Below are 21,465 nucleotides of genomic sequence, written 5' to 3'. Positions count from 1 at the left end.
GTGCTGGCTCCTACCCTGGGGGTCTTTAAGAGGAGGCTAGATGTACACCTTGCTGGGGTTGTTTGACCCCAGTACTGTTTCCTGGCATGGCAGGGGGTCGGACTTGATGATCTGCTCAGGTCCCTTCTGCCCCTAGAAACTATGAAATCGCCCTACTAGGTGCTTTGTCTGTCTCCTTTGGTGGATTGCAGTTGTGCAGAGACAACAGCCCCTGCCAGGATAGTAGAGAACACTGGGGACTTCCAAAATGTTGTACCAACATGCTTTTAACTAGTGAGCTTGCTAAATCACATCTCTGTGAGGACTCGGGGTCCTCATACCTCGCAGTTTTACAGTAGAATGAGAACTAAACAGGGGGCAGGTCATGACTTTCGTAACATCCCCTCCACCAGGAGGAATAGACTCTGGAACCACTTTATTTACAGCAGCAATTCTAGCAGCAGCTGAACAGTACTAGGATCAGCCACCAGAGGACCATATATTTGGCATGTAACCCTGGAAGGCAGTAGCAGGGGGAGTAGGGGCTAGCAGGATACCAGCCCCAGGTGCTGACTTAAAGGTGATGCCAGTATGGTCCCCTTCATCCACGAGTTTTTACCATGGCAGGTGCAGCCGAGCCATAGGAGCTGGGCAGGCAAAGCCCCATGCCTGCTAGTGTATCTAAAGGAAGAGGAGAAATGGAAGAGGGGGAAGAATGAGGCCTCTCTCCAGGGAGGCTTTGCCATGGGAGTCACAGCCTTGCTCTCAAGGGAGAGTGAATAGGTCACCAGGAGCAGCCCCTGGGGAGTCCATGCCACTGCCTGTCCCTCAGCTGCAGCAGTTGCAGAAGCAGTAGTTGCCACCCAAGTGAGAGAGCCCCAGTAGGTAAGACTCCACTACCCTCTGCTCCCCTACTTCTTCAGTGGTCAGCATATTCCCTCCCTTCCCCTATCTTGGGCACTGAAAGAGCTTGCTATGCCTCTGCTGGAAGGCATAGCTCACCTTCCACATTACACCCTCCTTGCATCAGAAGAAACCCATCCCAAGCACCTGAAAGACATAGGGGTTCAAATTCTCTTGCACACAAGCCACCATCCGTCGGCTCTCCTTGGTCTTCTCCAAGGATAGAAGCTTAAATTTTTCAGCTCAAAGACATGAGCCTTCCCTACTTGAGCTAAAATCCATTTTCTTTTAGAAGCAGCAGTAGGGTCTTTGTTGTAACATGGACCACCCACTAGCAGGACACAGATTCACATCCACACATCAGACCAGTTGCCACATTTGGGATCAGGAAGCAATTTTACACCATGGTCAGATTGGCATGGACAGAGCGGGGGTTTGCCTTCCTCTTTAGTGGGGGGCATGGCCCGCTACCTGGAATCTCCTGAGTGTATATTAATAACCTTTTATAGCAGCGGGATGTTGACTGCCACGGTTCTCCTGCTTTACCTGCAGTTGGGTAGGGTGTAATGTCTTGTGTTGTGTCAGTGTTGATCATAATTTTACAATGAGTTTAGATTATGGATTTGTATAGGATGGTTTGGATAAGGATGATCCTGCCTCAGGCAGGGGGTTGAACTAAATGAGCTCTGGAGGTCACTTCCAGCCCTACATCTCAATGGTTCTATGAATGTAAGGTATCTGCAGTAATGTATGCTACCTGCAGGAAACACGCTGCTATCCAGTTAGCTAGGGGGATTTGACAGCAGAGGGCTTTGTTCTGGCCTGACTCGGACTCAACCAGGGCCATTTCGGCCCACAACTGGAAAAATGTTATCACCGCCTGAGTGAGACCTTTGTCAGTTTAGCTGCTGTCTTAAAGCTTGTGCTCCATCAAGTACTGTCATTATATCATGGAAATAGTAGATGCTGGAAGTCTAAAAGTAGAATTGGAAGTTAGACCGCAGTTTTGTAGTAGAGGGTGGGTGCTGGACATAGTGCAAACAGAGATGCATTTTTACTCTAAAAGCAAAGCACAGCTGCCGCTCAGTATGAAGGTAGAATCTCTGATTAAAACCTGTACATACTTGCAGTATAGTGGTTCTAGAAAGTCACTGTCCAAGCAGAGCAGCAAAGCCAAAGAGCTGTGGTAGAGCTGCAGCTGCTGTGAGAGGTGAATGTGGTGCCAACAGTGGTGTGGGTGACCCTTCTAATTTACTGAGCAGAGAAAATTAAAATGTGGGAATGAAATCTGGCCAGTCATCCCGATATCCTCGCCCAGCGGTGCTCTTTGTTGCCTCAGGCTGTGGGCGGGTTGTTGCAGTACCTGATTTCAAGTGGATTTTTCAGTCCCCAGCTCTCTCTTTTCTGTGACTTGCCTATGTTGCAGCTGAAAAGTGAAGCTGCTTTGGGGGTGCATTCACACTTGATCACCTGAGACTGGAGGAGGGGATGTGGTACATGATAAGGAATTTCCAACAGTCTTGCGCAATATAAGCCAAAGAATAGAGAAACCCATATAGCTTTTTCAAAGAGTAACTAACTACTTAGGGCTAAACCAGACTTCAAGATGGACCTATATTAGCTTGCATCTGAGAAAGATCTGGCTCCACTGTAGTGAATGCAAAGTCTAACAGTGGTCAGTCTACCTTCATGTTTGCTCTATTTTTATATCACAGTGGGCATGTCTACACAGGGGCTTTAATGCATATTAGCCTATTTTAATGTGCATTAAAGCATCACAAAAAGTTCTCTTTAGCTAAGGCACATTAAAATAGGATAATGTGCATTTTTCTAGTACCTCACAATGGAGGTACAAGATTTAATGTGCATTAGGTAAAGTACATTAATAAATGTGTAGATGCGCCCAGTAACTTTTAAATTCTGAACTGCAAATCAGTGGTTGTCCATACAGAAGAAAGAGAGGCCTTATGAGTGGACTCATTCCCATGGGAGATTCATGGATAGTTATTCTGTGACAAAGCATTGTGGGCTCCACTGGTTGTTGGCCTATAGGATCTAAATCCAGTGCATTCTGCTTAGAGGTAAAAGGATGGGGGTGGGGGGTTTCCCCCTAAATGGAAACTTCGGCTAGGATCTGAAAGTCAAGCAGGATTCCTTGTATCTTGTCTGTTTTCAGCAACAAGCACTCTGTCTGATGGCCAGACTGGACCTTGGGTGACCCCTGTGCAAGTCCATTGGCCACACAGATACAAATTATATGAATGGAATAGATGATTCTCATGGTGAAACACAAGAAGGAGTAGAACCCAGAACATTTTCTTACATTTGTGTTGGTCCTAAAGGGTAGACAGGAGTAAAAAGCAATAAAAGCTTATCTTAGTTGCCAAAGCAAGAAGATCTGTCTCTGCAGCAGAGGAAACAGATTTGCTGGGTAAGAGGCAAACTTTTTTTTTATCCTGCACCTTTCAGAAATAAACTATACTTTATAGAGGGGGAGTAGAGAGCTCAGGGTGATATTTGCTCTCTCTGATTTACCTTGTTGTAAGTGAGAGCAGGATTTGGCCCCCAAATCTGTAAATTTACAGTATACCAGTGCTGGGTACCAATTTACTTTAATTCTTCATTTTCACTTTGCCGCCTCTCCTGCATTTTTTGGTATTGTCTCAGATATACTGGGGAAGAGAGAATGCCTACATCCATCATCATTTAACTGCCCTGAAGATTACTTTGGGGCAGGAAATCATCATCATTTGTTCATAACACTGCATCAACATGTGCCTTCATTTTCTGTGATTATATTGCATTGTATTGTCTAAGGTGCAGGCTGGAATTGAAGGGTAACTCCATTATTTGGCTTTTATTTGTGAGGGCCCTGCTACACATTCAGATGAAAGCTAGATTGAAAACAGCTACAGAGTTGTTACACATTTTTAAGCACTAACTTTATAGCTGGCTGGCTTTTCTTATAGCTGGATAGTAATTTTTATCATGTAATAATTACTTTGCACGTATGACCGGTATACATTTATTGTGCAATTAACCAGTCGATTGTGTGTTAATTACCTTGTACTTGTGGCCAGTCTTTAATTTATTGCACAATTAACCAGTCAGTTGCATAATATATGTCATGTGTAGCAGGGGCCTAAGTGTAACAGCACTAGGCAAAGCCAGAAGAGATGCTTAGGCCAGGTCTCTACTATGAACATTTCTCAGCCTAGGTCTGTCAGGCAGGGCTGTGATCTCTGACTGACATCATTGTGATGGTAAAAACCCCTTGTGTAGATGCAGTCATAATGGAAAAAACTTTTGCTGCTACAGCTGATTTCACTGTGTGGGGCCAGGAATAAACAACACAGGCAAAACACACAATTTTGCTGGTAAAAGCTCTGTCAGCACTAGGAGTGTTTTACTGGTGTGCTGGTACGGTATAACTAGGTAGGCTGCTTAAATATTTGTAGGTAGACCTTCTAATGCTGCAGGCTCTGTTTGTTCATTATTCACTGGTTTTTATTTGGTTGGAAGAAGGACTAATGGAAATCTATTTGCATATAAATACCCAGACTGCTTTGTGAGGTACTAACAGCAAAGAGCTTCACCGAGGATGTCTCTAACCATCTCTTTCTCTCTCTCTCTCCCCATCCCTCTCCCTCTGTCTCTCTCCCTCTCTCTCTCTTTCTCTCTTTCGCTCTGTTTCTCCTGCAGGGCTTGTGAAGTTGGGGGTTCACTGTGTAACATGTCAAAAGGTCGCGATAAAAATTGTCAACAGAGAGAAGCTCAGCGAGTCGGTGCTAATGAAGGTAATTTTCTAATGGGAGATTCGGAGGGGAAAAAAAAAGTAAAGTTCTTGGCTCCGTGGCTCCTGTTCCATGCAAAATTAATATCTTTAATTATGTTTAACAAACATCCCTGTCAGTACTAAGACTGTGTTGTGCATAATAATAATAATTCAGGGGTGGGGGGGGAGGCTAGGGAGGCTGGAATTAAAGAGGAGTATGCCTGTGCTTTAATTAAGAGCAAATTAATGGCCAGTCTTAGAGCTGTTACTGCTATGCTATGGGAGATGGGTGTGCTAGGGTTATCAGATCCACCACGAGAGTGATGGTGCGTGATGCAGGCTGTGTGTGGAGATGGGCGCATTTGAATTTCATCATGAGGGCACTTTTGTGAGGATATAGATTTTGTTCTGCTGTATGGGTTCATCCTGATCTGATGCACCACATCCTCATCCAGCATAAACTGGTTCCATTCCATCGGTGTCAGCTGAACTGTTCTAGCCCAATTGCTCTTAATTCCCCCAGGAGGACTGACTTGAGGGTTTACATCCATACCATAAAGCCGGTCTTGGCTACTGAACAACATAAATGAACAAACTTCCTGTTGCATTTGCCTGATTTTTGTGAACAGTGAGGCCAGACCCAACACTGACATGAGCGAGCACACCTGGTTTAAGCTACCTGTGAATTTGGCCTATATCTGCACGTGCGGTTTGAGGGAACTTGCATAGGATCCGAAACAGCACTTGTCACTGGAGGCATTCTTTGTCTGAATGCTTGTGGATGACAGATACTGTATTTTCTCTTATACAACATGCCCCAGATTATAATGCACACCTTGTTTCTGAAAGGCAGAATGCAGAAAACACATCTTTCTGGGACCAGATGTAAAAGTGAAGATTAAAGGAACATACTGCTTTTTTAGGTGCCCAAATTTGGGATATATGTTTAAGCAAGGTTCTTTGGGTACATGTGATATCTTTTATTAGACCAACTGAGTAGTTGGAAAAAAGTCTTTTGTGAGCTTTCAGGCGCAATCGCCCTTCTTCAGGCATATTTTCAGTGTATATTTTTAAAGGGGGGGTTGCAGAACCTCTTGAAAAGGAAATATATTCAACTTCTGGTTTTTTGGAATCTCAATGAAATATTCTCCCTGTCCCCAGCCCCAACATTGTGACCTGAAATAACTCTTCACTAATGCATAAAGGCCAGGAAGTGAAAAGGGCTGACCACAGAACCATAATTTAGAGAGAAACTCCCTATTTTGTCCAAGATGAGTGAAATGCAAATAGTAAATAAGCTGCATAAATGGTGAAGTTTAAATGAGACCTTAAACACTTTGAATAGTCTCATTAGCAACACAATTAAGGAATTCATTTAACATTTGTATTGACTGTGAGATCCTTTTCATGCTTGGTATCTCGCATAAAAGATTTTATTTATCTCATTGATTTTCAGAGTAGGGGGCAGAGTAGAACCTTTCAAATTGCAAAACAATATTTCTTTGGACCTGATTCCCTGTTGCTCTGCCCACTTGTGTTGTAAAACTAGAAAATTGCAATTGTGCATTGGGCCCTTCTCTACAATGCGGAGTGCTGAAGAGTGCTATGTTTCCTTCAGGGTTCTTCTCTGAAGGAAACGGTGTATTGTACTGGGATTCCCTGCTATACTCCTTCAGACCAACTCTCCCCAGAGCTTTCTCGGACATGAGTTCTCCACTAGATGCTCAGTATATGGCAGCAGCATATGGAAGTGGAGAAGGTATCTTTTCTCTTCCATAACTACAGTTATTTCAGGATTGTCCCATGTCTGACAAAGAGAGGCAGGGCTTTGGGCCTTTTAAATGACCTTGGAGCAGACTGCCATATCAGCCTGCTTACTCCAGGCAGGCTGATGGGAAAAAAACTGAGGATTCAGTTGCTTCCAAGCTACTTTCTTGCCAGCTTTCAGCTTCAGAGTGCAGTTGCTGCCAGCCGGCCAGCTGAAAGCCCACAGGGCAGAGTTGGCAGCGTTAGGAAAGAAGCTGAGGGTAAAGCCGAACTGCGCACTGTGGTGGCATTTCCACCCTGCATATCTTCCCTCTGGTTTAGCTCTGATGACACCTCGGGTCTCTCTCCCATCGGACCAGCCATATCAGTCCTTGGATCAATGTGTGATAAATCCTTTCTCCCAAACCAGCTTTAATCTACCTCTGGATGGAAAAAGAAAAAAAAAAACCCTAGACATGAAAAACATTCACACCAACAGCAGGCAGATGCAGAAGTGCAGTAGAGTGGCCATTTCTTCTAGCATGAAGAAGCCTGTCCACAGGCCTTCCAGCATCTAAAATGACAAACATTGGCAGAGAGAGCAAGCTGCTCAGTCCTACAGAAGGTTGCCTCATCATTCTGTCTCTGCTTGCTTCTTACAGTCTTTGTTTCTCCAGTATTTTTGCAGCTAGCACTTTTATTTTGTACGTTCAGGGAACTTTCCCTTCTTTCTCTGCAGCTGCTCTTCAACTGAGCTGTGCAGAATTGAGAGGCATTTGGTAAAGTGCTTTCTAATCATAACGTAATACTATCAATATTTCTGGAGAGAATAATTCGGGATTGAAGCAGCTGGTCTCAATTAACAAAACTGCCGCTATGGAGATGATGCATGGGCAGAGATGGTGCAGCATGAAGCTGCAGTAAATGTATCATGTGCACTGCCCTATCAAAAAGGGACTGGCTTGTAGGTAGACTACTAAGCAGATGTGTATGGACGGTCCGTAGAGTGTGTACTTGGCTTTCCAGACTGTCGCGTTCTCCCACGTCATGAATAAATTTGAGAGCTGTGCTCCTTGAGTAATCCTGCCTGTGTCCTACGGGAAATATGGCTTTGGGGGGATAAAGCTATACATGGCCATAATTTCCAGTGCCAGAAAAAAAGGCAGATTCATAAAATTGTAGAAAAGTAGGGCTGGATTCTGACCTCACTCCACTTTCTCATAGTTTAATAAATTTGGGCTGCCTGTTTGGTAACATACCCTGTGAGCACTCTGGGCCTTATTCTCTACTATTGCACATCTGAAGAAACTTACTTGGGTTATGGAGCTTTTCTGCAGATGGGAATCTGCCTCATTAACTTTAGTGGATTTAATTCTGCTTTGCTGTTATGTAATTCAGAGGCAACCAGGCTGAGCATCCAATGTCCATAAATGGGTTTATACTAAATGCAAAAGGCCATTCAGATTTTCATCTGGTAGTTGAGGTTTTCAAAGACTATGGCATTTTCAAAGACTATGGTATGAGATTTTCAGACTAGGGCATTTAGCCTCATATCCCCTCATGAAATTAATGGGTGGCTAAATCCCCTAGTCAGTTTAAAATCTCGACCCCTGTATTGTATGTTAAATATATATCCTCTAGAGAGGGATTATTCAGAGTTGCTAATTCACTGACCTGGAAATGCTGTGGGCCTTTCAAATCTGTAAAAGGCCTTATGTGCTCTGTAATGAGGATTCTGGATTGTGCAGAACTCTGCATGATGGACAGACCAGAAAATATGCAGCAATGGCATTTTAAGTTTTAAAAAGGGGGGTTATAAATAATTAAACATGAAAATGAATCATACAGTCAATATGTAGCCCCTCTGTTATTTATTATGATATTACAATCTGTTTAATTTATGCTAATCGCACATTTGAAGGGGAGCTTTTTTGTCACTGTAATGCATTCTATCACCTGTTCCTATATGTTTCAAATCTGTTGTCAGGTTAAAGTTTAAGTCTTTAGCAAATGGATAAGAAGGCATTGCTGCCTTTTGGCATGCAGGGAGACGTGTGAGTGGTGCTGGGGACTGTGAAGTAAGCAAATTAGCACGATAGTTTTACAGTATATTAGTTGATGTTGACAAGAAAGTTTGTTTTGCTTTCAGTTACTACCATCTTTGAGATGAAGACAGTGCGGTCACACCTCTCAGGGCTAACGTTTCACTCTTTCTACGGACTCATGAGTTTAAACTTCATTAACATGTCCAAGATTTTCTGCCTGACCATAAAGTCTAGACGCATCATTATATTCTCTTTTTAAAGTAAGTTTCGATTCTGCTACCCAGAGGTAGATTCAGTGGTAAATGGTGCAGTCGTGGTATCACAGAATGCACACATCCCTGAATACCATAACAGGTACTGGTGGGGTTATTGTGAAATGACCAAGTAGCTGATTGTCTAAATCAAGGGCTGGCCACCATTTTGGAGCAGTGAGCCACCGTAACTTAGTTTAGCCCGAGGTGGGCTGGTGCTTCTGACCTGGCTTCTGGTGCCATGGCCACTTTTTCCTGGTGCCAAATTGCCACCAACCTTGCCCCAACAGTGCTGATAGCTGAACTTTGCAGATCTAATGAAATCACTCAGCAGGCTTGACCCAGCCCTTGAAACATAGATTGCTGGCCTGCGATCTAAATGCCAGTGTTAAGTCACTGCCATAGGCCAGTGAATGCTGCCATCAGTGCTGCTGTTCCAAAGCTCAAGTTCAGACTTTATGTATCTCCCCAGGGGAAAAAGATGTGTAACAAGGCCCACAGTACCTGATTTTTTTTTTTTATAATGCCTCTTTTCTGACATAATTTATTCCTATTTTAAGATCCCTTTACACTGTCACAAGGGCCTTAGTGCAACTGAGAATTCAGGCCACAATATTGCTCCTTGGGTAATAGAATATAAAAGGAAACAATTCTGCTCTGGTCAGTGATAGTTAAATTACCACTCAGACCACTCTTACTGAGGGCGAAGTTACAGGTTACAATTAGACTGTACTAAATCTGTGGAATCGTAAGCAGTATTAAAATTAGAGCATGCTGAGTGCATCTACAGGTGCATATTAATACGACGCAATAAACTCCGGTGCACCACGTGTGCCCTCGACCATAGCGCACTGAGCCAGGCTGGAGCAGTCCTGGCTGGCACGGGGCTCAGGAGGTCAGCCTGTCAGCCCAGGGCAGCTCCCCACTGGCTCAACATGCTTCAGAGCAGATGGCTGGGGCACAAGGGTACTCCAGTGCAGGGCTAGCTGCTGGGCGGCCCCCACCCTGAAGCACCCTTGTCCCCCAGCCAGCCACATCGGTGTCTACACATGCACTGTTGCAAAATAAAAAACTCTGCAGCACAATAGTACTTGTAGTTATAAGTACTACCCTGCTGTGGAGTCAATTAGTTTCCTGTGGCCTAATAGGGCCACACATGTAGACATGAGACATTTACAGCAGAGCTAATTAGTCTACTCTGCAGTAAACATCTCATGTAGACACTGCTGTTAGCAATCATACATATGCTCAGAGTTAACACTGTTTCTTGCCTGCACAGCTCTGACTTGCTACTAGAGGCCTGGCAAGCTAGGAGCCAGGACAGGTGGGCTCTACCCCTACTCTGGGTGGAGGGGGGCTAGGAGCAGTGCATCCTGGGGTGCTGGAGGACTGGAAATTGTTTATTTCCATGGAGCAGACTAAAGTTACCCTAACACGAGGTAGGTAGCATATCCCAGAGTTAATTTTGAGATGCTCAGAAGTCATCTAACACAAATTAATGAGCTGTAACATGTGGAGACTCACAATTTAAGTGCCATTAATATGGTCTAAGTGTGATGCATAACCACCCTAGGACTGGTGCAGGTTTATTGAATTATCTCTGGTTGGAATAAGCTTTTGCTGGTTTTAATATTGCATCAGGGGACAGTCAGAAAAACAGACAGTGAGACATATTCTGTCATAATGTGTAGGCTGGCAAGGGGAAGAGCCCTTTGGGGTGAAACAGTCCTGAGCTTGGGATGGGAGGCATAAGGAGCCCCTCTGTCTGAGGCAGCATATGCAGAAAGGAATCACCTAAACCCCAATCAGGCTGTTCACAGATGCCTATTCAGTTTTTTCTTTTTTAAAACATTTTTTCTCCTGACATCTTTTTTCCCTGGTGCTATCTGATGTCTTTCTCCTGGGAAAGCTATGGTGGTAGCAGTATAGGGGAGAGTACAGGGTAAAGGGTGGGAAAAGGGACAGCTGGCCTTTGATTAGTTTATTTGAACATGCAGAATCCTGAGAAAGCGACAGATGTGCCCAGGGTTGATGACAGAGGCTCATTCCCTTCCCCTTTCAGCCCCCCTCTTCCTGCTGCCTTTCCACCACTTGTGCTTCTTTGTGTGCATGTGCCCTTTATTTATTTTAACCATTGCCTCGAGCACTGGCCTTTCGGGGAAGCAGGTCTTTTAAGGGGGGAGCACGGGTGACTGGGCCCTCTTCATCATTTCCCGTCCTGATGCACTCTGAGCTCTTTTCTGCAAAGCCCTGCACTGCGTATTAATTCTGCCTCCCCTGCAGCTTTATGGGCAGAGGCTGGAGGGAGTTGTGGCTTGTGTTCTTTAAGCCTGAGGGGCTCCACAATCCACAGTGCAGCTCTCAGCCTCAAAGATAGCACTTGGCTGCCTGAAATGGAGGGGAGGCAAGGAAAATGTCAGGAGGTGAGCCTGCCCATTGGAACTGCCAATAAAATCCACGTGAGACCAAGACTGAATAAATAAGATGTACCAGCTTGGAAATCCTGTTAATGTTTCCTTCCTTTTCCTTCAGTTCTTTTTTTTTTTTTTTTTTTTTTTTTTTTTTCTTTCCTACCTTTTCCTACACTCATCTTCTCATTTTTCTCCATTCCCTTTCACTTGCCTTGTCTCTTTTTTCCCCTCCCTGTCATCCCTCTGTTCACTTGCCCCTTATTATTATTTCCTATTTCTCTCTGTCTTTTTTCCTTTTCCTTTCACAAGCCATTCAGTATCTGCCAGCCTCTCACTCTTTGTCCTTTGTTTCCCATTTTGCATCTGCCCCTTGCTTTGCTTGGCTTCTGCTGACCAACCTCTCTTTGCTTTCCCTCTACATCCCTTTTCTTCTCCCTTCCAGTCTTTTGTCCTGTGCCTCATACTTGTGCAGTAGAGCTCCAGGGAAACAGATTGCTTCTCTTTGTAGCACTTTGGGGATAAGTTCCTGGACTGCAGGTGAAGTATCCCTGTTCATTTTTCCCCATATAGGTGTACCCCTTTCTCCCTCCCTCCCAATGTACAGACCTCTCTTTGTCTTAGATACGTATTTGACACTATTTACCCATCTTCCTATTAATACATCCATCTTATGACTTTCTTCAATGGAGTATTTTAGTTCTTTAAATTATAAGGGGCCTATCCAGACCATGTTGAAGCAGTATGGGATTGGGCGTGGGGGGGGTCTCTCCCCACCAGGCCCTGTCTACCCTAGCTAGATGAGTGATGCATGAACTGTTTGCTTCTGAATCACTCTCAGTTCAGACTCATCAGCTTCTCTGACACATTCTGAAGTATTATGCAAGCTGGAGGCTGATGGGTGATTTCAGGAGGACTGAGGGACACACTAGTCCCTTTGTGAGTAACATTCAATGAGCCAGCTGAGGGGTACTCAGCAGCTTGACAGAGGTCCCTTAAATAAAGCAGATTATGTGGCTCAGCCCTTGCCTTCTCCAGTCTTGTTCAATACCAGCTTTTTTCTGCTTCATATTTATTAAATACCATTCTATATCTGGTGTCGGTGAGTCAGTGTGTGCATATCCGTATTTGTACAAGGAATGTAAGTTTGTGAGTGCATATGTCTATACAAAGGACATATGTGTGTGCTTTCTCAACCAGTCTTTTCTGCACCCTCATCTTTCCCATTCTTCCTTGTCTAGCATCCACTAGGAATGAAGATCCTACAAGGCTGTACATGTCATGAAAAGGTGTCTGGTTCAATCTGCACTTTTAGTAGATTGTTGGCACCAAGGAAAATTGGATTGGAGAATTGTCCCAGGTCAATCATATTCCTCAAACTTATGCTGCCCTCCTCAGTCCAATATGTTCATTTAATTTTTTATGTTTTATAAAATATACCTATTGTACATGTGAGAGTGGTAATTAATGAGGACAGATCCCTGATACAGAATTATCTGGATTGATTGGTAAAATGAGTTAATGCAAACAAGAAGTGTTTCAGTATAGCCAAATGTTAGGTCATATCCAGAAACATAGTTAGAAGGAAAATGGCTCCATCCCAGGAAGCAGTATCTGAAAAAGACTTGCGGATAATCGGCTGAACATGAATTTCCAGTGTAACAACGTGGCCAAGAAAGCTAAAGTGATCCCTGCCTGCATAAACACAGGAGTAGAACATGAGAGGTTGTGTTACCTCCACCTTTGGCTATGTTGTATTTGTAAATACTGTCTGCAGTTCCAGTATCTCTGCTTCAAAAAGTATGCTGAAAAATTGAATTGGGTTCAGAGAAGAGCCACCAGAATGATTAGCAGCTTAGAAAACCTACGTGTTTGTGAGACAGCTGAGGCACTCAATCTCTTACCAGAGCTGGAAGGAAGAGGCAATCTGATTACAGACTATCAGTCCCTATTTGAGGGATAGAAAAAATTAATGAATAATCAGATCCAGTGATTAGAAGTTGAAGTTGGACAAGTTTAGAAGATACAAATTTTCAACAGTGAGGATAATTATCTACTGGAACAACTTACCACAGCTTGATAGACTCTCCATTATGGGACATGCTTAAATCAAGATTGGGTAATTTTTCCTATAAAATGTGCTCTATTTCAAACCCAACTATTGGACTTTGTAGCAAAATAGACTGAAGGCAGCTCCATGACCTGCGTTAGGCAAACTAGTTGAGCACATGGGCCTCTTTGCTTAAAATCCATGAATGCTGAAGTTTCTAGGCCCATGGATAAAATCTATATAGAAGTCACACGTGCCTGATGCAGTGTCAGCTGATAATGATTCAGGCTTCTACCCAAAAGATCTTCTGTTCTCCAACCTTTACAGAAAGCCTCCTTCTTGTGAAGAGACAAAATAAAAAAATTGCTCTTGCAGTGTGCCCTGCAGGTATACAGACTCAGACTGAGTTGAATGAAGTCAGGGAAGGGAATTCTGAAGTCTGGAGTCCTTTCTTGTGAGGACCTAACTCACAAACATGATTGGGTGCTCCAATGCGTTTTAATTAGCGTTGGAGCAGACTCGATTACTCAATTAATTAAAATACTCCAGCATGCTTCAGTGTTGCATGTATTCAGCGTCCCACATTTGAAAATGGCAGTGGGAGCGTTTTAACTAAAACTTGTTGAATGAGCTTTAGTTAAAGTGCCCCCGCAGCCATTTTGAAAAATGGGACATTGAATACATGCAAAGCTGCAGTATTTTAATCAGAGCGGCTGTCCAAGAGCCATTCTAATTAAAACACCCCCACCCCAGAGCATATGTATAGACACTGATCATTTTAGGACTCTCAACTTAATTGTCCCAGCTGATTTGGCGCCAGATTGGAAGTCTCTTGAACTCAGTAGGAGCCCTTCCAGTGCCTTCATTTGGCCTCAGATTAGGTTTTGAGAGTACAATAAAAAATGGTCCCAAGGGTATGCAAGACCACCCCCTCATTACACCCTCCTTGGGTCTTCCTGCTCTGTCAAAAGCTGATAAACAAGGAGGTGATAAGGGATGTTTTCAATAAGTTCTCAAGGCAAGGGTGTCTTGCTGAGAGATCCAACCGAATGTTAGAGTTAAATATTTGATCAGGGAGAGAACAGTTAGAAGTTGTTTCCTTCTCTCATGTTGGAAGGGGCATTTCACCCACCAGACCTTTCCTCAAAAGTTCAGAAAAACTTCAGGGAGAAATTCATTCCAAGACACAGAGCAAAAATATTCAATGAGGCCCTTGGGGTCAAATCCAGCTTTGGCATAAATTAACAGAATTGCACCCAATTATGCCAGGGCTGAATTTGATCCAGTGGTTGGGCTTATTCAAAGTGCTCAGCATTAACCTAAGTTTGCTCCAGTTGCAGTTACTCCCAGGTGGGGTTGAAGGGGAGAGTGGGGAGCAAGGCCAGTGATGTGGACTTCTGAACACCTTATCCACTTGAGCGTAAACCAGCAGAAAAAAACATGAAACCAGCATATTTCACTAATGTAGTGGTTTCATATCAATCTAGGACACTCAGTGACAAGTGCTCTGGAGTACTCGGGTGTTAAAAGTAACAAAGAGGAGGAAAACCATTTCCTGTTAATAAACAAAAGCTTCAAAGAGTTTAAAATATCCACCCAACCTGTCAATCTCTGATTAAGAAACTCCACATTGTCCTTCTTGTATTGGTCTATTATCACTGACTAAGTAAAAAGTTGTCACATAGTCTTAGAAAAGGAATCACCCAGAAGACTTTTTTTATACCCTTGACAAACATTCTGATTAAATGGGAAAACAAAGATTCCCCCGCAAATGCACACAAACTGCCATAAAATTACTCTTCCACGTTGTAGGGTGTGGGGCACACAGCACATAGATGGATGTGCTCACACTGCCAAGGCTGATCTCTGCTGAATGTGTTTATGTGTGCGTACACATTCCCTGTTTAGTATATCTTGAACCCAGGGAATTGCCATTTGCTTGACCTCTTTTTACCACTGAAAGAAAGCAAAATAGAAGTATGTGCACGTCTGTGGATGTGCCTGACAATGTGGAGGTGGTAAACAAATTGTAGGAATGATTGGCGCTCATCAAAGAATTCAAGTGCACAAACACACATGCAGATGCCCCCCACCACGTTCCTCGCTGCCTTCGTGTTTATTCCAGTAACAATCCATTTAGCACAGCACAACTTCATAAGTGAGACTGTCTTCTAAGTTTAAAGGGACCAAAAAAAGCACCTTGGTGTATGGCAAACATGGGAAAATAAAAGGGGCTTATTTTTACTGGCTCCCTCCTTCTATAGGGAATTCGGGACTAGGGATCTGTTACTGTGTGTATAATGTGCAGTGTTTGGTTTTAATCTGAAGCTGGCGAACAGCATCGAACAATTGTTCACATGGCATCTGTGTGAACAGTTAAAGACGTTGGATAATTGTGTTTTTCTTCAGAGGAGAATCGCTCTCCTCCTCCACTTTCCACCACGCCCTCAACTCAGCACAGTTTGAGTTATTCTTTAGGAAGGGAATTAAACACGAATCATGAGCCCATGACGTACTTGTCAGCAGAATAAGCCTGTCAACAGTACATGATGCCTTTTGCTCTCTAAATTTAGAGGAATCAATTGGTGTGTTTGGGCAAATTATAGAAATAATTGTACCTATTTCCCCCCCACCTTGTTTTTGCAAGCCTACACAAGAACAGTCTTACTCAGGCCTCTCATGTCAGTCACGTTCTCCCTGCACTTCTGTATGGGTGAACACGCAGTCAAATACAGTACTTTCAGCCTTGCTGAGTCCTACAAGGGCCCAAATGGGCTACAAGGGCCTAGTCCAAATCCTGTTGAAGTCAGCAAAATCATTTCCATTCCTTTTAGCGGGCTTTGGATCATGCCTGGGTAGACAAGTCAAACCTTGTAGTGAGGAAACAATATGGTTTTCCCTTTTATGTTGGCTGCATCTACATACACTACCTTCTGTCCTGCAGATAAAACTGCTACAGGTGAGCGCACCACAAAAGCCCTTTTTTACTTATCCTTTCTCATTGCATTCACCAAATTTATGATTAGGGAGAAGGATACAAAACCTTGGCTTCAAACTGGTTTCTATGACTTAGCTGATTGGAATTTTTTGAGAAGGCAGAGTTTTGTCAGAAAATGCTGATTTGTTGAACCTGAAATATGGTGTCTGAAGCATGATAGGTAGGGACCTACCTAAAGCAGGGGAAGACTACGGTTTTTTTGTGACCTGCTCATGGTGCGCGGAGCCACTTTTCATGGGCATTTTGTGACCACCTCACCACTGGTTGGCCAAGAAGCCCTGGAGTTGCTTCCCCATACCTCTGATTGGCATAGAGGGCTGCCCTTCATGTGTTCCCACCCCTTGCCGGTGATTGACAGAGAGGGCTGCCCTTCATATGGCCCTGCCCTTTACCACTGATTGGTGGAGATGCTGCAGTGGAGGAGGAGGGACAAGGAAGAAGCCGCCTTCTTGGCTGCTCCCCTTCATGCCGCTCCGTCAGCCAACACCTTCCTCCCTCCTGGCAGCCTGCAAGGCTGAGCAGCAGCAGCCATGAGGACTGCTGGCTCCCACTTGGGAACTAGCATTTTATTTTTGGTATGTTTTTATTTCGGGGGGGGGGTGGGGAATTCTGTGGGAAATCATGGCAAGCACCATTTTTCACAGCAATTGCAGAAACCGCTGTTTTTCACAGTTTCCATGAAAATCACAAAAGCTCAATTTAAGCCAGTCCCTAATCATAGCTCAATGAACGTTCTGCAAAGCAAAGGCACGGCTCCCACACAGCCCTCCCTGGAGTTTGAGTGGGCTGCTGAGGAAGCTGTTACTTCCCAGGGGCACAGGAGGAAACCTGGAAACCCGTGGAGTTCTGGTTCTAGCCAAGACTTCTGGGCTTCCCTCAGTGGAAGGGACCTAATTTAATGTCTTGGAAGGAAATCCAGGGTCCAGAGCTGCCCTGGGTTTTTAGGTTCCAGAAATGTGTTGGCACCCAGACCTGTATGTGCTACCTGGGACTGTCGGGCCACTAGGGTCCACAGCGATGGGGTAGCCAGCCTATGCCAAGGTTTTCTGTTGCATAGGAGAGAGTCTGAAGCCCCTGGTTAGTGCCTGCATTTTCAGACTTTTCTTGCGGAGATGGGACTCAGAGTTTATAAAACATGCTTCAGGACTGAGACTAGTCAGGAATCCCAAGGTTTCCAAACTCCTGGAACAGCTTCCTCCGAGGAAGACTTCTAAGGCTCCAGCCTAAAGCAGTCTGCCTGGTTTGTGAGTAATTTTTTTTTTTGGGGGGGGCGGCGGAGCGGGGATAGTTTGGAATTGATTCAGGCTGACAGCCCCTTTTAAAAACACTGAAATATCTGTGACCAAGAAATCCTGCATTTCTTATGAAGAGCTCCATGTCATCTGCACTAATCACAAGTAATCAGGGCCTCCTGTTTGTATATAACCAGAAAGTCAGACTAATTGATCTTCATCTTGTTCTTATTCCTTCTACCTGGCTGTAGTGGGGACGAAGTCCAGAACACATCTCACATGCAGTCAGTAATCTGAGCTTTTGTTGGCCAAACAATTTAGAAGTCAGCCTTGGGAGTTTCACACCTCCTGTTTAGTGTTTCTTTCTGTGCTGCCTTGGAGCAAACAGGTATTTTGCCTTGATGCGATGCATTTATCAAAGACATCTCTACTCTGCCTTCATGCTTCTGCCATGCCTAAAATCATAGAGTGTTTATACATGTGCTCTGGGGTGGCAGGGGCACGCTTTAATTAGAGCGGCTCCCAGAGCCACTCTAATTAAAGCACCTGGAACATTGCTGTCAGGGTCCCTGCGCTGAAAAATGGCACCAGGGCACTTTAAGTAAAGCTTGTTGAACAAGATTTAGTTAGAGTGCCGTGCCACCGTTTTTCAGTGTGAGGATGCCAATACATGAGACCTTGGAGTTTGCTGGAGCGCAGTAATTACCACGCTCCAACAGACTCGATCGAGTCTGCTCTGATATGCTGTAATTACACCATATCAAAGCAGCTCTGCCCATAAAACTGATGTCTGTTCAGAGCACCACTGCAAGCTTGTCACCAGATTCAGGAAGGTGGAGAGGTGTCAGCTTTGTAACAGGACATGCATGCTTTGCAAACAGATAACAGTAAGGAGTAAGAACAACTTGGCAACAGAACAGTAGTTAATGTATGTGTTTCTTTCCATTTTAATTGTTTTACTGAGTTGCAAAGGCAGTTATTTTGATCTGTTTATATTGCTTTATATATCAAATCCATAATCCTCACCAGAAGCCTTTGTTTAGGAGAGGATCAGGATTGAAACAGCAAGTGTATTGCCTCTCCAAATAATGGTATGTTCATCCATAAGCAGAGTTACCTAACTAGATGGACTAAGTGCAGATTCAGTTTTAATGCCTCTAGCATATAGAGTCCTATTACAAGCACTGTGATGTTGGTCCAGACCCAATTAAGGATTGTAATCCATTTTAGTTGATCTGAGGCCAGCCCCAGGAGTAAAGACTTCAGCCAGAGCTTGTCTCAACTTGACAGTTTAAGCAAGTTATACTGGTAGAGTTATACCAGCAAGGCCCATGTAGTACAGAAACCTGCCTAGCAGAGATGCAGAGTATACCTGCAAATAATGCTTTTAGTGATCCAATACAGTATAGCAGCAAAAGGACATTTATGCTGGTATAAGTTTGTCTACACTAGGGCTTTTATCAGTTTGGGGCTGTGGATTTTTCGCATTTCTAACTGGCACAACTATGTCAGCAAAATGTTTCAATGTATACCACTCCTTAGTCTGCATATGCTCCTAACAATCTGGCAAGAGCTTCAGAAAAAGCTACGGGGGGTGGATCCCAACCCAGCTAACAGGTCCAGAACAGTCAGATAAAACTGGATATGACAGGCCTTTCGTTTGCTTTACCACAATTAGAGCATGCTATTCTGTCTCTCAAAGAAAGCATTTTTAAGCAATGGGTTACTTAACCTTCTCTTCTGGAAACCAGCAGATGCTAACCCTGAACATGTTTCTTGGCACATTGGATATGCTGAATCTACTCTGGATACTGTCATACTGGTCGGTATGACAGAGTCAGTGAAATGATGATCTGTGTCCTTTGCATACTTCATGCAGACACTACTGCCTTCAGCCAGACTGCACGCATTGTCAGTGAGGAATAGAACTCATGACATTCAGTTCTAAACCTACTGGCCTTTTTCTGCTCAACTCAAGGAAAATCTTCCATGCTTTTTTAGTCCTCTGCTGAGTCTGCTTTTTTTAGACCAGTTATAAAATTTGCAGTCCTTGTACAAGCTGCTTCAAAAACAGTGGTATATGCAGTCAATGGCCTGGTTGTCAGTGTGCTTTGCATTCTTGACCAGTTTACTTTGTAATAAATTATGATGATCTTTGCAGCTGCACTATTTAATTGTTCCACAGTGAGGATATGTACCCCATATCTGTGCAGATCATAGGAAGGAGCTTATTCTTAAAATTTTGCATTTAGAATCATAGAAAATTAGGGTTGGAAGAGACCTCAGGAAGTCATCTAGTCCAGGCTGCTGCTCAAGGCAGGATCACCCCCAACTACATCATTCCAGCCAGGGCTTTGTTAAGCCAGGCCTTAAAAACCTCCAGGAATGGAGATTCCACCACCACTACGTAACTGGTTCCAGTGCTTCACAACCCTCCCCATGAAAGTTTTTCCTAATATCCAACTTAAACTTCCCTCGCTGCAAGTTGAGACCATTGCTCCTTGTTCTGTCATCTGCCACCACTGAGAACAGTCCAGGTCTATCCTCTTTGGAACCACCTTCAGGTAGTTGAAGGCTGCTATTAATTCCCCTCTGTCTTCTCTTCTGCAGACTAAATAAACCCAGTTCCCTCAGCTTCTCATAAGCAGGGATTCTGGTTTTCTTTGTTTAAATATCACAAAGTTTCTGATAAAATGTAAATTATCTGATTTACAAACCCCCAAATCTGTGTTGTTCCATGATTAAAATGCAACACCACTATCTGTCTGTCTGTCTGTCTGTCTGTCGGTATCAGTTGAACACAATATTTTATTGATATATTTATAATTTTTAAGTAGTTTGGAAGCCTACTAGTGCCTCAATTACTATAATAAACTAAATTATAAATACCTATACATTTTGGCATTTGATTTGGGGTTTTTTATCATGCTCCCTCTGCCTACTTAGCTCAGCAGGACATGAGTCCAGCTGTGGTCATCACCTCTCCCAACTTTGTGGTGCTGAGCAGCCCTGATATGCTGATGCTCTGGCCATGCCATTTCCCCTCACTCCCAAACCAGCCCTGCTGGTGCCCCTCACTCCTCACCCATACCTCCCTGCCCCCCCTCCTCAGCCAACTGCCAGGGCTATGGAGCCAGGGACTTGGGTCCACAGCCCCCTGTCCTCCGCAGCAGTGTCCAAGCCCTGGCTGCCACCTACAGGAGGTTGTGGCTGCTGTGGCAGAGTGGGGCACAGAGCCTGGCTACCCCTCTCCCACAGGTGGCACGGCCAGAGCAGAGACCATGGGGGCAGAGGGGTGGATGAAGGCTGCCTGATGTGGGCTCAGGGCTCCCTGCCTGCTGCCATCCCCTCGGGGCCTCTGGGGCCCAGCGGCAGGACCTGGCACAACAGGGCAGAGCAGGGTCAAGTGGGGAGATTCATGCTGCTGCTGCAAGCTCCATACCACCATGGTGAGCCACCCCTTGCAAGCCCGATAGCAGTGAGAGGCACAACTCTATGCCACTACCTCAGCTGCTGCCAGGTGGTTAAGGGGTGCCTCGCCATGGCGGCGCGGAGCTCCCAGCAGTGTCAGTGAGCTTCCACCTCAATCTGCTGGCAGTGTTCCTTGGCAACAAGGTCACACTGTTGGTTCATATTCAGCTTACTGTCCGCTGTAACCCCCAGGTCCCTTTTTTACAGAGCTGCTGCTTAGCCAGTTGGTCCCCAGCCTGTCCTGGTGCACGGGATTGTTCCATCCTAAGTGCAGGACTTGTCCTTGTTGAACCTCATGAGATTTCTTTTGGCCCCATCCTCCAATCTGTCTAGATCACTCTGAATCCTAGCCCTTCCCTCCATTGTATTTACTACACCCCCAGCTAGGTGTCATCCACAAACTTGCTGAGGGTGCACTCCATCTCATCTTCCAGATCATTAACAAAGATATTGAATAAATCTAGTCCCAGGATCGATCCCTGGGGCACTCCACTTGATACTGGCCTGCTGTGGCCTGCTGCCAGTTTGAGTCAATATATCACTGTGGGATGTTTTCTTTCTAGCATCGCCTTTGGGTTTCTGTGTGTAGCTACTGACAGGGACACAG

At 44.5% G+C, this 21,465-nt stretch overlaps 1 protein-coding gene and 1 long non-coding RNA gene across 10 annotated transcripts in view; one reads left to right on the top strand and one right to left on the bottom strand.

Moving 5' to 3' along the window:
* Nucleotides 1-3,975, bottom strand: part of LOC109299189 — a 16,623-nt gene extending 12,648 nt beyond the window's left edge. Inside the window, exon 1 of the long non-coding RNA XR_002097789.1 lies at nt 3,906-3,975. This is a non-coding gene — a long non-coding RNA (uncharacterized LOC109299189). The remainder of the gene's footprint in view (nt 1-3,905) is intronic.
* The window catches only part of BRSK2 (BR serine/threonine kinase 2), a 581,381-nt gene that overhangs the window by 324,022 nt on the left and 235,894 nt on the right, over nt 1-21,465 (top strand). For all 9 annotated transcript variants that reach the window (XM_019519755.1, XM_019519753.1, XM_019519756.1 and 6 more), the window contains one exon: nt 4,585-4,679. In XM_019519755.1, the coding sequence (XP_019375300.1) occupies nt 4,585-4,679 (95 nt within the window). The remainder of the gene's footprint in view (nt 1-4,584; nt 4,680-21,465) is intronic.

The sequence above is a fragment of the Gavialis gangeticus genome, unplaced genomic scaffold, assembly GCF_001723915.1.
Source record: "Gavialis gangeticus isolate Ggan-Ray unplaced genomic scaffold, GavGan_comp1, whole genome shotgun sequence".
NCBI classification, from domain to species: Eukaryota; Metazoa; Chordata; order Crocodylia; family Gavialidae; genus Gavialis; species Gavialis gangeticus.
This window is presented reverse-complemented; position numbering and strand designations above follow the sequence as displayed.